General features: G+C 53.9%; 6 protein-coding genes across 6 annotated transcripts; 4 read left to right on the forward strand and 2 right to left on the reverse strand.

Moving 5' to 3' along the window:
* Positions 1 to 7: 7 nt before the first annotated feature.
* On the forward strand, positions 8 to 1,206 carry DACRYDRAFT_44337 (RTA1-domain-containing protein; the record flags this gene model as incomplete). Its single annotated transcript, XM_040774566.1, has 6 exons — positions 8 to 281; positions 329 to 423; positions 474 to 614; positions 664 to 723; positions 774 to 950; positions 1,000 to 1,206. The coding sequence occupies 6 exons, from the start codon at positions 8 to 10 to the stop codon at positions 1,204 to 1,206; spliced, it is 954 nt and encodes a 317-aa protein (XP_040633066.1).
* A 244-nt stretch (positions 1,207 to 1,450) lies between these two features.
* On the reverse strand, positions 1,451 to 3,074 carry DACRYDRAFT_19452 (alpha/beta-hydrolase). Its single transcript, XM_040771515.1, has 3 exons — positions 2,757 to 3,074; positions 2,220 to 2,709; positions 1,451 to 2,167 (listed from the first exon to the last, which is right to left on the reverse strand). Exons 1-3 carry the CDS (start codon positions 2,912 to 2,914, stop codon positions 1,529 to 1,531), a joined length of 1,287 nt encoding a protein of 428 aa, XP_040633067.1. The 5' UTR covers positions 2,915 to 3,074; the 3' UTR covers positions 1,451 to 1,528.
* Positions 3,075 to 3,589: 515 nt separating this feature from the next.
* Positions 3,590 to 4,712, forward strand: DACRYDRAFT_19454 (uncharacterized protein). Its single transcript, XM_040771516.1, has 8 exons — positions 3,590 to 3,792; positions 3,844 to 3,912; positions 3,959 to 4,047; positions 4,094 to 4,225; positions 4,276 to 4,311; positions 4,360 to 4,406; positions 4,455 to 4,490; positions 4,544 to 4,712. The coding sequence occupies exons 1-8, from the start codon at positions 3,691 to 3,693 to the stop codon at positions 4,654 to 4,656; spliced, it is 624 nt and encodes a 207-aa protein (XP_040633068.1). The 5' UTR covers positions 3,590 to 3,690; the 3' UTR covers positions 4,657 to 4,712.
* A 797-nt stretch (positions 4,713 to 5,509) lies between these two features.
* DACRYDRAFT_19455 (DUF689-domain-containing protein) lies at positions 5,510 to 6,817 on the forward strand (the record flags this gene model as incomplete). Its single annotated transcript, XM_040771517.1, has 3 exons — positions 5,510 to 5,721; positions 5,776 to 6,483; positions 6,535 to 6,817. Coding segments are annotated over 3 exons (982 nt in total), but the record flags the coding sequence as incomplete, so codon positions are not given.
* A 2,881-nt stretch (positions 6,818 to 9,698) lies between these two features.
* On the forward strand, positions 9,699 to 11,998 carry DACRYDRAFT_45233 (uncharacterized protein; the record flags this gene model as incomplete). The annotated part of the gene is made up of 4 exons (XM_040774633.1): positions 9,699 to 9,799; positions 9,850 to 10,043; positions 10,094 to 11,375; positions 11,428 to 11,998. The coding sequence occupies 4 exons, from the start codon at positions 9,699 to 9,701 to the stop codon at positions 11,996 to 11,998; spliced, it is 2,148 nt and encodes a 715-aa protein (XP_040633070.1).
* A 555-nt stretch (positions 11,999 to 12,553) lies between these two features.
* DACRYDRAFT_85981 (uncharacterized protein) lies at positions 12,554 to 14,456 on the reverse strand (the record flags this gene model as incomplete). Its single annotated transcript, XM_040776752.1, has 5 exons — positions 12,554 to 13,603; positions 13,657 to 13,804; positions 13,857 to 13,927; positions 13,979 to 14,152; positions 14,202 to 14,456. 5 exons carry the CDS (start codon positions 14,454 to 14,456, stop codon positions 12,554 to 12,556), a joined length of 1,698 nt encoding a protein of 565 aa, XP_040633071.1.
* Positions 14,457 to 14,481: the final 25 nt, after the last annotated feature.

A 14,481-nucleotide genomic window follows, 5' to 3' on the forward strand; every position in this document is an offset into this window, starting at 1 on the left:
TGTCCTGATGTTACTTCGAGGCTGTCTGAATCGCTGGATAATAACTTTATCATGTTTGTTTACAATCGTCTCTGCTACCAGCCACCCAGGCCCCTACATTCCAGAACCGAACCCGTTCGCCGACCCAGCAAATGACCCATATAATCCCTTCCGATACATACCAAACAACACTGTCACGGGTGTCTCTTTAGGATTATATCTATTGACTGGCCTTACCCTGACGTTTTATGCCTGGAGATGGGGAGCGCGATGGATGACCGTACTGATTGTTGGAACTTACAGTGAGCAAAGTTGGGAGTTGAAAGATCTCTCGTCTCAATCATAGAAGCGTTCTCCATCGGTCTAACGATGCGTTTCGCATTGGCAAATGATCCTCACAACGAGACGTTCTACATCATCGAATACCTCTTCGTAGTCTTGTCGGTACGTCCATCCATCCAACCTGTTAGTTCTAGATACGCTGACCATGCCAGCCTTGCGCGTTCATTGCCGCAGATTATGTCCTTCTATCCCAACTGGCGACGTGGCTTGGAGCAGGTGAACATCTCGTAATCTCACCAAACAGAGTCACGCTCGTCTTCGTCCTGAGTGACGTGACTACCTTTTGCGTCCAGGTACGCCATTTTCCACCCAGGCCATTTTGCTGCTGATAAACCGCTACAGGCAGCAGGAGGGGGGCTGTCGACCTCCCGTAACCTCGCTACCCTTCTGAAAGGCTCCCATGTCCGTTCAATTGCATGATCTCTCTCGCATTGCTACTAACACACGCGCAGGTCTTCGTAGGCGGTCTAGCAGCTCAACTCCTCTCCTTCTTCCTTTTCACCATGATGTACCTCCGCTTCCTCTATCGCCTGCGAAAGTACATGCCCCACCTCTGGCTCAGCACACGGTGGTACAAAGGCTGGAGACTGCTGACCAATTTCCTACTCGTGAGCTGCGTAGGGATCCTTGTCCGTCCCCTTTCCCCTCCCCAGCCTAAAGACTGACAATACGCTTCAGATCAGGTCATTTTACCGTACTATCGAGCTCTCCGAAGGCTTCACAGGCTACCTAGCGATCCACGAAGTGTACTTTTACGCACTCGACACTTACCCGCTATATATCGCCATTACCGTGTATGTCATCCTCTGGCCAGGATGGGTGTTGACGGAGGACGCGAGGATGAAATTGAGCCCCGACGGGGAGGTGAGGTCCGGGGGGGGTTGAGATGGTCGCGATTGGCAAAGATTCTGAGCAGGAGAAGACAGTCTCACGCTCAGAACACGAGAAGACACCCCCTGAACATGAGGAGACGCTGACAGGGCAAGAGACGCCGCCAAATCATGAGAATGTGCTCCCAGAGAAGAAGAAGACTCCGCCCTGTGAGGCTTAGTAGCAGATGTTGGTCTCGAGTTTGTACTGTACGAATATGTGGATAGACCGCATCTTCTAGCACGAGTAATGGAATGCAGTCTATAGTCTATGGAATACAATTGTGATATATCGGGATAACATGATGTGAATAAAGATACCCCCCCTACCAAGAGGCTCATGCAAGCCTGCCCTTACCCTCATACGGCTTCCCCAAGAGCTCATCCACCATAAGCTGGTTCACTGCGTCCGCGTTGTCCAGATACACATGATGCCCCGCATTCTGGATGATGTACATCCTCGCCTGGTCATTCCCTGCTTCCCGGAGTCGTTCGACTGAGCCTAGCCCACCGGCTGGGTCCATCCAATCATGGTCCCCGTAGACGAATGCGACTGGCACTCGGATGTCCCGTATGCGGTTCACGATCGGGTAGTAGGCGTATGCGCCCGGAGCGAGGATGTGCGAGATGCAGAACTCGCCACTGCCCCGCGCACGGGAAATATGGTACATGTAGTTGTGCATGTCGCGGATGTCGTCTGGAGAGAGATGAGGGAATCGACGCGTAGAGTACTTGCTGACCAGCAGTGGACCGTAGAAGGACGACATGCGGAGGATCGTGAATGGAGAAATGCCGGACTCCCACAGATAACGGAAGACCGTACGCAGCATGGTCCTCTGCTGGGGTCGATCGTCCTTGGGGGCCTTCGGGGTTTCGGATGTGGGATGCTTGGGGTGGCTGTTAGTCTTTCCGTCAGCTGGGTCGGCCGAGGGGTCAAGCGAGAAGTCCGATGTCGGCACACCAGCAGGGGACAGGAGCTAGCGCACCATGTCAGCGGGTCGGGAAGTAGACAGAAAGAAAGGCACATACCACAAGTCTGGATACATGTTGTGGGTACTTGAGAGTATATGCAACGGACAAGTACCCGCCAAGGGAGTGCCCAACAAGCGCCATCTTGTCGATCTTCTGTACCTTTCTCCACTCCTCAAGAGAGTCGACAAAGAAGCTCTCCGCCTCGAGTACCTTAGCCAGCACGCCCTTGCTCCGGATCTTGAATGGTACACGGGCGCTTCGGCCCATGCCTAGCCAGTCAAGTGCGTACAAACTCCCTCCACGCTTAGCAACCCATTCATTGGCGAGAAAGGGCAGGTTCTGGAAATAGAATCCTAGGCCAGCGGCGTACCCGTGCAGAAGAACGGTGGGCTCCGGCGCGTCGGCTACCGGAGTGGAGGGGAGTATGGAAAGCATGTTGATGAATGTGTGTGAAGGTGTGGGAAGGGGGACGGAGGTGATCCGGGAGATGACGCGAGGGTTGGTGGAGGGATTGGCTATCCCTGAAGGGAGGAAAGAGGGGAGTCGACTACTTCGGTGTCAGCGTTGCTCACCGCATCAAACAAGATGACGCACCGAAGAAGCCTCTCCTCGCTGTCCACACTCTCCTTCTCAAACTGGACTGTGCTCGCCCACCAGGAATGGATCGAGTCTGACCAAGTGAGCGGTACCTCCCTCGCTGGCGGCAGAGGGGGTAGGTCGATGACCTCCAGGGTCGCTGCAGCTGAAGCCATGGTTATGTGTCTAGTATGAATAGGTCTAAGTGATGATGGTGGTGAGTGAACCGCGGTGCGGTGTATGAGAAAGCGGGGGAGGGACGCCAATGTGATTGGTCTATGTTGGAGAATAGCCGATTAAGTATTGTCAAGGCGCATACATCTAGGTCGTCGTCAAGAGTTAAGCTGTGCGCTGTCTAGGAGTGGCGGGGATCGTGGGCTGCCATGGATGATGATCCACGGCCGCCCACCAAGCGTAGTACTAGTGGCCGCCGTAATCCGGCCGCTTGTAAACGCCAAGTGACGCAACCCATGTGTGCCGGCACTGCCACTCGGCCCCTGCAGGTTCACATCGTGGATTTCTCTCTGCTGCTCTGCCGAATAATTATCTTATATTGCGCAGTCTAAGCTCCTCAGCTTATTGATCATGGTCCAAACTGGCAGGTCGACATCTGCTCAGCGTTTACCTACACCCGTCGCTCATCAATTACAAAGACGTATCTAGATACAAATCTTATTTCTGCACCCACCATTCCTTTAGATTTTCTTCTCCTATGATTGTTCGTCCCATACTTGCAACAACATAGCACCGCCAATTCTTGTAGTTACCCATCAATTTGATAATCGGACAGAACCCCGCGCTTGACGCGTCCTGCCGGGAGCATACGCCAAGGGTCGGCGACAAGGAGTGACGTCCTCCTCACCCGTCACCGCCCCGGCTCCCACGCACCACCATCTGTACAAAAGCCCTGCTCGACGCACCCCGACAGCTAGCAATAAGTACGAGGTGAAGAATGTCGTCCACGGCTGTGCATACGGTGGAGAAGGTCGCGGGGGAGGCTAAGCACGAGGTTGATACTGCCGCTGACAAGGGCTTTGACACTGTTGATAGCAATGTGCGCTCCTTCATTATCTGACTTCTACTCTTACTCACTGAAGGGTGAAAGGCTCGGTACCTGGCGTATTTCTCCAGGCTGAACACTGCTATCCGCGCAGGATCGCGATACTTCGCCTACGTGCGCTTTGTGCTTCCTTACTTCTCCCCAGGCTGACATTTGCCAGACAAGCGATGTTGGTGAAGCCTTCCGCCCCGTTGTCAACCCTCGTGTGGTCACCGCAGCATATGGGATTTCATGGGCCTACGTGCTCGGGTGAGTTCGTCGTTTGTTGCCCTCCCCTAGTGCTGATTAGGTTAAGGGACGTCTCCTACGAAGTATACAAGTCGTACCGTAAAGGCCCTACTCCACTAGAGGCGCAGAGCTTCTCCGAGCCCGCCCGGCTCTCCCTCATGGCTGTCAAGCGCGGTAGCTTTCAGGCGATTGCATCCATGTACGTCTGCCAATCTGCTTGGAAACGAGGTAACTGATACAGCTGAACAGGGCATTACCGGCACTGACGATCCATACTGTTGTCCGGTGGGTAGGAGGTTGGTGTATCCCGAGTGGGAAGGCTGACAAAAGTAGGATGTGCACGTCGGCGTTTAAAGACGTCAAGAATGTGCGCCTAAAAGGTACGTCGTTTCCCCCCAAACGACTCTCAGGGCTTACACCGATCGTAGCCTGGGGACCAACCATGACGGGTCTCGCTGTCGTCCGTAAGCTGTTCCTTCCCCCCTCACCACCAGAGCACAGGCTGACCGCCCACTAGCCTTCCTTCCGATCTTCTTCGATAAGCCCGTTGAACACGTCCTGGACAGGAGCTTCGACTGGATCGAGGACCAAATCAGGAAAGAAGAAGTGGCGTCGAAGAAGGAACTATAGACGCCTAAACTGTAGCTTATTAGAAATTCTGATTCCCTTAATCTTACGAAATTATCTCAGACAGAATCACGGGGACTGAAGTTTGCGCTCGCTTGGCTATTGGGGTTGAAACGAGGTAGGTAGGGTGGGTATGGACGCCCTCGCAACAAGGTGAACCGACTTTGAGGGGCTAGACCACTTCAGGGATGAACCACTTCGAGGGATTGAACAACTCCGACAGACTTCGAGGGAGTGAACCACTTCGAGAGAATGAACCACTTCGAGGGATTGAACCAATCCGAGAGGAATATTGAACCAGTTCGAGGGATTGAGCCACCTCAAGCGATTGAAGAACGTCGAGAGATTGAACCACATCAACGTGACTGCCCTAATCTGAGGGGCCTGGACCAATTCGGTGGAAATAGCAACGCAAATCTGCATGCAGACGGAAATAGTAGTCAATCCGTTCTTCCATTCCGTGATGAGATATCCCATATTGGATCTACGCTTTATCCTCTGGCTCTTCTGCTTCTTACGGCCCGGGCGGTCAGATAGGTCTCGTGTAGCTCCGCGCGGAGCATTAATGATCAATAATCTGTATGTAGGAGAGTTACGAAAGTTGTAGAAATAGAACCAAAGTGCTATCACGTGCACAGCTTAAATCGGTCATGCGCCGTCGGCCGAAAAACTGAAAAGGGTCCGCGGCGGCGGGTGCGCCGGGACGGGAACGGCGGCGGAGGTGAGCGACCCTCACTGACTAACGCCATCGCTCCCCTTGGCTCAAAAGTTTACATCCACCTTACCCCACATCCTACTCTCCTTCATCTTATTATCTCTTCTTGCTACCAGCGACGACGTCCAGCTCATCACCTACAATGGCACCGACGGCGATCTATACTTCTAGTGCAGACTACTCGTTCGAAACACCAGCGCAGCAGGAGCCACAGGCACCGCACGGTCCAGTTCTCGCAATCGGCTCCCTCGCTACTGCCTCAGACGAGCAGTATCAGCGCCTCGTTACTGGCCTGTCTGATGGGTCCAAGACTGGTGTCGAGCGGCAGATGATCGACCGCGTGCTTGATGGTGGTGCGTCCCCTGTCTAGAATCCCTGAGACTGCACACACTCACGTCCCGAATTAGGCATGACCCTACTCGCCTCGCATTACAGCGCAATTTACATCATCATTTCCGCTTCTGACTACCTCGAGCTCACCGCCCGCATCCCCGTGCTCATTCAACAGCTTTTCATCTCCCTCAAGCCCCTCGCAACCCTGCATCTTGTTTCTGTTTCTCCTTCTGACACCGGCAGGCTGCGGGCCGACTTGCTCCTCGCAGGGTTCTCCATCCTCCCACTCACCGCTTCACCCACCATCATCGCCCAGAAACCTGCACAGGCAGCATCTGCGTCACTCAAGTCACGTGTAGCCCTCCCGCTGAAGCGCAGAGCGAACGGGACTGCCAAGGAAACGAAGGCCCGGTTGTGGGCGCTGGAGTCAAACACTTCAACAGGGACGATCGACGCCACTTCCCTGCTGACTGCGTCTGATCTTGCTACACCCGAGCCCGTGTGCGAGCCTTTCGTAGACGGCAAGCGGCGGAAGAAAGCGTGCAAGAACTGTACTTGTGGGTTGGCGGAGGTCGAGGCGGAAGAAGCACGTCAAACGGAGGAAAGCCAGCGGCTCGTCGCTGTCGATGTGAGCCAGGATGGGGGTGTAACGGAGTTCGAGGCAAGCGAGAAGGCGAGGATATTGAAGGGTCTGGCGGATATCCAGTCGGGCAAGGTCACCAGCAGCTGTGGGAGCTGCTTCCTCGGAGACGCATTTAGGTGCGCCAGCTGCCCGTACCTTGGTGAGTTGTCAACCCTGTTTCGTATGACGTCTCTCATCGTATGATGCGCAGGTCTACCCGCATTCGAGCCAGGCCAGAAGGTGGAGATCGACTTCAATTCGGACGATATCTGAAAGCACCTCATCCGCATCCATCTCAGTCCTTTTCCCTCTCAATGTAGATTTCACATCATCGGGGTCGTAAGTGCAGTAGAAGACGAGCGTCAGTGAGCAGCCGGATAGACGGCCCACGGACACCGCGATGTACCTGTAGCTGTTGTAGCTGTTGTCGTTGTTCGTTGTGTCAGAATGAAGGGCGAATGTCCGGATAGTTGTAATAAACTATTTCTATTTCGAGGAAGAACGTTTATGCATTCATCTAGCTTGTGCCGAGAGACATATAGACAGCAAGGTAACATATGATGTCTTGCCCACATTTCAACCATCCTTTTGACATAATCGAGTCGAATACAAAGTCTATGTTCAGGGTTTACATCCCCTCCAACCTCACGTCTTTATTCGCTTTAACCCATAGCTAACAAAGGAAATATTCCTGCACTCGGCGGGGAAGTTCAACACTAGCCTGACAGGCCTTACGAAATCCTCCCTGCAGGGGTTGCCACGTAAGGCTGTCAAGATATTCTCCATGTTTGGACAGTTCATTCCTTTCCGGAAACGGGCACTATTCCGGAGTACAGAGTTGCGGCGACACAGCGGAACACGGGCGGTCCGAGCCTGCAGCGGTGTTTGTCATGTAATACATAGGTGATCGTTTTGGAAGAGAGACAAAACTGGATAACTGGGCTAGGCTCGTTCATAATAAGTTCTCGTCACTCCTGTCCACGCGCGACCGTAATATGTTGGCATGCCAGCGAGAAGTCGAAGCGACTTGGTATTTTGAAGAAGCGATCCTGCGGGAGCGGGGACTGTTTGGGGAACATATACTCATTGAGAAATGATCAAGATCACACTATATGCTCGGTAAGCCCGGACCCGGGCGGAGAATCGGCGCTGTCAATCTGCGCCGAAGATAACGGCGGCGCGGCGGCCGTGAGAGAAGTGCAGGGGAGAGAGAAGCGCGTTTCGGGGCTCGGATAGATTGGATTTGATGATACAGGGGAGGACAGCTTCGATAGAAACAGGAAGTCTTGATCGCTTTTTCGAAGCGGGTCAGGAGGAAGCAGGGGCACAGGGCACAGGTGGAGTGGGATTTTGGATATCAAATTCAGTTGTGAACAGGGAACTGATTCTTCGCGGGTCAGACCCTGTCAAATCTCTGCCGGTGAGTCGGTATCAGGAGTACAGGTGCATTTCATATGCAAAGTGAGGTAAGCTGATCAGGAAAGGACGGATTTGCGGCGGTGCGAACTACTGGCCGAGATATTTAGCTTTTCAGGGCTTGTTTTCTAGTGCTCTTTAGGCTGATGATTAGTATACCAGGAGGGCCGATCACGAGAGCCGAAAGCGATGCTCAGTGTGCGGACAAGAGGTAGTCTGATAGGGCGTGCGCTGATGAGCGGTTCCAGCTGGTGTGCAGATCGATCCACGTTCTGCGATGAGCTGGGATGGTGTGGCAATGCGGCAATAAGCGGTCTTGTTGACCCTCTTCACATCTTTATCGCACTTAGCAAGAAATATGAATATTTTTTCTGGTCTGTGTGGCAGGGATAGAGAAGCTGGGGTTTGTGAGAGAAGCAAGATGGGCCATGTGGACTAGAAATGCCGGCTGCAAAGGAGGGGGGGAGAAGGGAGAGAAGGGAGAAGAGAAGCAAAGGGGGTGGCAGAGGGTCCCCTTGTCCCTTGGACTCGGAAGGGCGCACACGGCACAGACACACGACGCAAAACGAGAGCCCAATTCACTTCACAAATGCCCCCATCGCCTTTAGGCCCGCACCTTTCTCTCCTTTCTTCTTCTCCTCCTCCTCCTCGTCGTTCCCCCTTCACCCTCGTCGTCCTCGACGGTCTACTCAAGTAACAGCTAATCCAGCTCAACAGCAAAAAACAGTAACATTCATCCGGGAGGGAAGGAAGCACCCTGTTTGAAAGCTTCTGACACCCACCCTTCGCCACCCGTTGCTACCTTGTTGCCAACGCGACGCATCCACTGCCCCTCCTCGACGACCAACATTGTACATCCATACGAACACACTCCCCCCTCATACTCGACACATCTGAACACCCGGGTGTGTCGCCGTCGATTATAGCACTCGAACACGTCACGGTCATCCGCCTCGACCGCACCCTCACCGACCCACGCGTTCTGCAAAGGCCCCCAGAAATCTAGCCCTGAGCGCCGCCTATCAATATCATCCTTTGTCCGTCATATCATTCCTTCCTCTCCATCTGTTGTCCGCGACTCATCCCCCTCTCCAGCTCAACTCTCTTTCTGACCATCAACTCGACTCTTGCAGTGCAGTGCTACTGTATTTCTCAGTCCTACATCAGTGCGCGCAGGCTCGTGCTCACGTCGGAACACTCTACTTTGTTCGTCCCCTCTCGCCTCTGCTCAGTCTGCACTCGCTCATTCAGTCTCCTCTTTGTTCTCTCCTCTCCACATCATATCTGTTTGCGCTGGTCGCCCTTTTAAACACAACTACTTCCCCGAAACAACCTCGCTGTCACCGCTGAATGGCTCTCGTCCTTCCTCTTCCGAAAGCGCAGGCCGCTCTTCTGCCCTCGTTTCTACCGCGAAACCCGCCCATAAAGGCAAAGACCAACGATCGTTCTCTGACCGCCCCTCTGACTGGCGCTCTCGGCAAACCAGTGTTCACTCAGTCTATGTTCCCTGGCCCTACTCCAATCAATCCCCTCCAGCTGTCAACCACCGGGCTCCCTCTCCCCTCCCAACTCGCTCCCATTCCTTCCCCGGGCGTCATTTCCCCGGTTGACCAACACTCGCTAAAAGCCTATCCGACCCAGGCATCGCACATTCGTCAAGCCCGAACGACTGCTGCTCCCTACGCCCGTGATCCTGCTTCTCGCTCGCCTCACGACCTCCACACAGACGACTTCAAGCCCCCTATACTCCACCAACAGCACCAGCAGCAAAACATGATGATGAACGGTGGTGTCCACCTCTACCCCGCGCCGCACCAGCAGCACGCGCACATGATGACTGCTAACCCGCATCAAGCGGATTATGCCATGTATGCGCCCGCGATGCCGCAGTATGCTCACTCGCATGCAACGCAGGGTTTCTCGCTGGATCGCGTGAATGGTATGCATATGGCGCAGATGATGGGACCGGAGCAGACGCTGGAGGAGCTTGCTCAAGCGGTCAGGAATGCCACGACGACTAGCGCGTCCGATAGGGCAAAGCAGTCGTTTGTGCAGCTCTGGTGAGTCTAGCTGGAAGAACTATTTTGACCTTCTCTGACCACGCATATAGGTTGACTAGTAACTATCAAGTTTACCCGGATGGCAACGTTCCTCGCCAGGGCCTGTATATGTCTTATCGCCGGGTGTGTGAGGAATATCAGATCCCCCACATCAACACTGCCACGCTGGGAAAGGCGATTCGTTTGTGTTTCCCAAATATTAAAACTCGCCGCTTGGGTGTGCGCGGGAATAGCAAGTATCATTGTATGTATTTATCCCCAAATATACCTTGCAGAGGAGCTGACGTGCTGCAGATTGTGGCATCCGCCCTACTAATGCGTCCGAGGCGGAGTGGCTCCAGCGTTATGCGACCACGAGCCAAGGATGGGATATCAGCGCACTGCCGGGACGTCCTTCCTCTTCCGGAAGAGCGATGGGTGGGGGTGGTCAATATGGACATTCTGAAGAGGAGGAAGATGAAGAGTCCGATGAAACTGATAATGATGGGATGGGCCAAAGTCTCACCATCCGCAAAGGGCATCCTCATTTTGCGACCTACGGCGAAATGGACGATCGTACTCCCACCACGGGCGCACTGATGCATCAACAGCAGCAGAGCCGGCCTGTCACTGGCACAGGACAGTTCAGTGCCAACCCCTCGCCTTCTCCTCTGTCTGCATCCCCTCAGCCACCTCAAGGACCGTTCTCGGCAAGCACTTTGCCCCCTTCTGTACGTCAAATTAACGGCTTCCCCGATATCTCCGAAGCACTGGGACCGCAGACGGGACCGCCTACGCCTGAGTCGCTCGTTGCCCAAGAAATGTGGACACTCTTCATTGGACATCTTGACTCGCTTTTGGACGCAGTGCGGCAGCTTCGTTTCGACCAGTTCGAGTTGAACATTCGTGCCTTCTGGACCGGTCTTGGGCCGCAGCACCGTGAGGTTGTGCACGTGCCCACTGTCCAGGCGCTCATGGCACGTGCTGATGCCCTCGTGTACGACGAGATCCTCGAGTCTCTGCGCGCACAGATCTTCATGCCTCTCCCACCGACGGCGATGCAGCAGATGAAGCAGATGGCAGACAAAATGGAGAAGATCCTGCTCTCCGCGGTCGAAGGGTATCAAGCCAACTTCTACGAGTCGAAGATCGAACTCGGTGCCCGATTTGGCCATCTCGTCACCCGCTTCTTGGACATGTTCCAGGTCGCCCAAGCTCTGCGTTCGGTCCTGACCAACCAGAAGCAGATTTTGGACATGCAGACCGCGTGGCAGCAAATTGACTTCGACAGTGTGCGCAACCAGACTGCGCTTGTGTGCAACTGCAGGCACGAGGTGCTCGTGCAGATCCTCGAGACAGAATTCCCCCAGTTGCTCGCAAACCTTTACACGGCCCCCGAGCCGGTGAAGACTGTGACAGAGTGGGTCGATGATACGTACCGTAGGATCATGCAGGGCGACTTTGGTCCGATCGAATCATCTCAGGCGAGGAGTGTCTTGATTCGTTGGGGCTTTGTCACCAGCCAGGTGATGCGCGATCTTACAATCAGGAGCGACCCTGCCTTTGGTGCCTTCCAAATCCTGAAACTGTTCCTTGAGTAAGACTTCTTACCCCTAGCAAATACCGTGTGCTGATGACATGCTTCGCAGTGATTGGATCGCCCTACATGTTCTGCGTGACGTTGCATTATCTACAAACAGCGTCGCAGCGTCAATCGATCCTCAGCAGCAGTACTTGAACATGTCGCCCATGCCAGGCGACGACAACATATTCCCGAATGAGTATATGCAGCCATTCCAAGCGCCTGCGCAGCCTGCCGCCGCTCAACCGACCACGTCTAGCACGATGATGGCTGCCTTGACTGCGGATAACACGTACCCCGAGCCCTTGGATGGATCGGCACCAGGAGCTGGCTTCAGCTTCCCTCTTGGAACTCTGGATTTTTCAAACCTTGACCCCCAAGCATCAGGTGGCAACACGGTCTCAAGCAACACAGGAGTGGAGGGCCTAATGTCAGCCATGTCTTCCATGTCGTCGACTACTGCGGCTTTCCCGGAGTATTCGACACCTGGAGGCAACTCCTTCGAGGTCGAGGAGTACACACATGACTATAGTATGTCGAATGTCGCAACTGCGACACCAGGACATCCACCTGTGCCGAAGATCGAGGACACCACAGGCGGCGGGCTTACCTCGCCACACTCGCAGCAGCGCGCATGAACGCCGCTCCCCGGATCGCCCCTCCTTTTTTTTGCTCCTGTCCTGGGTTGCATCTCACGCCGCGGATAACCACAAACTACTCCATCATGTGGATCTATAATGGTACGGTACAGTCACCCATCACATCGTCATTCCCCACCCCACGTTGCAAAGAAAAACATGTAGCAGTGTATGAGTTCTTTCCTGTCTTCGGCGTTTGTAGGATTTTTCTTTTTGCCTTTCTACGTTACCCCCGGCTTCCCGACTACATAGCAGATGGTCTTTGTTCTTCGGCTCGTTATACCACACCCCTGTTAGTTTTGTTCTTTCTTACTCACTCGGGCGCAACTATTCGCCTGGTGCCACCGGTCGTTACATCATTCTCTCAAATCTTTCCGTTCGCTTGTTACGGCACGATCCAGTCCGATAGCAAATCGTAATGTAGAAAGAATGAGGGGCGGTATTCAAAATATACACTACATCAAATACAGTGCCAAATCAATCTCATTATCCATATGAATCCCATGACCAAGGAAGTGATATAGTAGTAGTATGTGATGTGGCAGCCTCCATGCCCTATGATGCCTCCTCAGCATCCTCTTCTTCCTTGACGATCTCCAGCTCTTTGTCGACAGCCTCACTGGGAACACTGACGGACAGGTGGTCGGGCACAGCAGGTGTTGCAGTAGGCTCAGCGGGCTGTTCGCCCGTTCCGTTGGGTGGTAGCGCCTCAGCAACCTCATGCTGAGCATCGCCATTGACTGTCATGCTGTCGAGCTTCTTCTGTAGCTTCTTGATCTCGGCCTCGACCTTGGCGATCTGATCCTGGGTCGCTTTTGGTTGAATGGCGACGAAGTACGCCTTTTTCTTTTGCAGGTTCTCAATAGCCTGAGGGATGTCCTCGTGTGAGGTGGGCGGAGGGATGGACAGTTCGAGTAGGGCAGTGAGGGTGCCAAAAGGAAGATTGAGCTTATCGGTTGCCTTCGGCTCGTGAGTAACGCCATTAGCATGGCCATTGGCAGCCTTAGCGCCCTTCTTGCCCTTCTTGCCACCGCCAACAAAGTAGGCATCTTCAGCATCGCCCTTCTTTTTCCGTACAACCATGCCATCGGAGGGCTCGCTGGCCACTTGACGAATCTCCAGAGCCTTGACACCAGCTATGTCGGACGGTGCGGCGTCGGCCGAAGTGACAGGAGCAGGAGCGCTGCCACCGCTCAAACGAATCGTGAAGTAGTCGATGAGCGTCTGGCAATCCTCGATCTGCGCCTGATGGGCAGGCATTTGAGCCTCCTCACGGAGACGCTCTGTGATCTCCTTGATCCGGTCTGCCTCTTCCGCAGCACGCTGTTGTCGGTATCGCTCCTCACGCCTATGCCGTTCTTCCTGCTGCTTGGTAATATACTTGGTCTTCGCTTCCTGGAACGCCCCGATAGACTCTTTCCGCTGAGACCAGAGAGCGTTGACTTTGTCCTGGAGACTGTTGCGTTCCTCGATGAGTTTAGATCGTGAAGCATATAGCTCATCCCCCTCCTTTTGGATGTCCAGCAATTCATTACGGATGGCCTCATATCGATCGGATATGGATTTGGCTTCGGGATCATCGAGCTTTTTTCTCAGCTCATCGATCTTCATGGCCTATGTCAGTGATCGTTCTTTGTGCACGTGCATGATCCAGTCACCTTTGCGCGTTCAGCACCAATCGAGTCTTCCTCGCCTTGGAATCCCTCGAAGTTCTTCCGCAGCCGGCGAAGGTTAGAGATCTCAGCAAGAGCTCGCTTTTCATCCACAACCTTCATAGTGCCAGCATCGACCTGTTTCTCGAGTTGACTGGAGCAGCATACATGAGTAAACGAGCTGGAGGCAACAGGATAGCACTTACGAAATCCGATTGTCAATCTCAGTGGTGGTCTTGAAAGGCGTTTTGGACTTGTGCAGCTTGAGGGACTCAATCTGCAAGGAAGTTCAGACAACATTCATCAAGGCATGAAGTGGATTGCGCACCTTCTTGGTGATGTTTTCCTGAGACGCCTTGATCTGAGCCAGGATCTTGCCCCGAGAATCCTTGATCTTGGCCTGTTGTTCACGCAGACCATCCTGTTCCTTGCGAAGAGCCTGACGACGCTCGGCTTGGGGACCGTCTTTTCCACCACCGGTGAGCTTCTGGCGAGCAATATTCTGTCACAGAATGAGCTGTTTGACTGATGTAGTCAACGAGGGTCCTCACCAGCTGGTCCTGAAGCTTGGTGATTTCGGCTTTGTACTTCTCCTGCTCAGCGTTATACGCAGCCTGGTCCGGACGTCCACCAGCAAGTAATTGGACACCATGGTGGTCTGTTTCTCCATCGGCGGCACCGACGGGAGCATCGGGCTTTTCGGCAATTGGGGTGGCAGGGGCAGACGAGCTTGTCCCCTTGCTCTTCCCCTCCTTCTTGGAACCGGATTTCTGCTTCGGAGCCTTAGTCGTCGCAGCGGATGCCATTTTAGATAATGCCGACGTTGATGAG

This window comes from Dacryopinax primogenitus (assembly GCF_000292625.1).
Source record: "Dacryopinax primogenitus strain DJM-731 SS1 chromosome Unknown DACRYscaffold_1, whole genome shotgun sequence".
NCBI lineage: Eukaryota > Fungi > Basidiomycota > Dacrymycetes > Dacrymycetales > Dacrymycetaceae > Dacryopinax > Dacryopinax primogenitus.

Coding starts and splice junctions, on each gene's coding strand:
- DACRYDRAFT_19454 (XM_040771516.1), top strand. CDS start 3,691: ATGTCGTCCACGGCTGTGCATACGGTGGAGAAGGTCGCGGGGGAGGCT. Junction 3,913..3,958: donor GATCGCGATACTTCGCCTAC/GTGCGCTTTGTG, acceptor GACATTTGCCAG/ACAAGCGATGTTGGTGAAGC. Junction 4,491..4,543: donor GACGGGTCTCGCTGTCGTCC/GTAAGCTGTTCC, acceptor ACCGCCCACTAG/CCTTCCTTCCGATCTTCTTC.
- DACRYDRAFT_19452 (XM_040771515.1), bottom strand. CDS start 2,914: ATGGCTTCAGCTGCAGCGACCCTGGAGGTCATCGACCTACCCCCTCTG. Junction 2,710..2,756: donor AGCGAGGAGAGGCTTCTTCG/GTGCGTCATCTT, acceptor ACACCGAAGTAG/TCGACTCCCCTCTTTCCTCC. Junction 2,168..2,219: donor AACATGTATCCAGACTTGTG/GTATGTGCCTTT, acceptor ATGGTGCGCTAG/CTCCTGTCCCCTGCTGGTGT.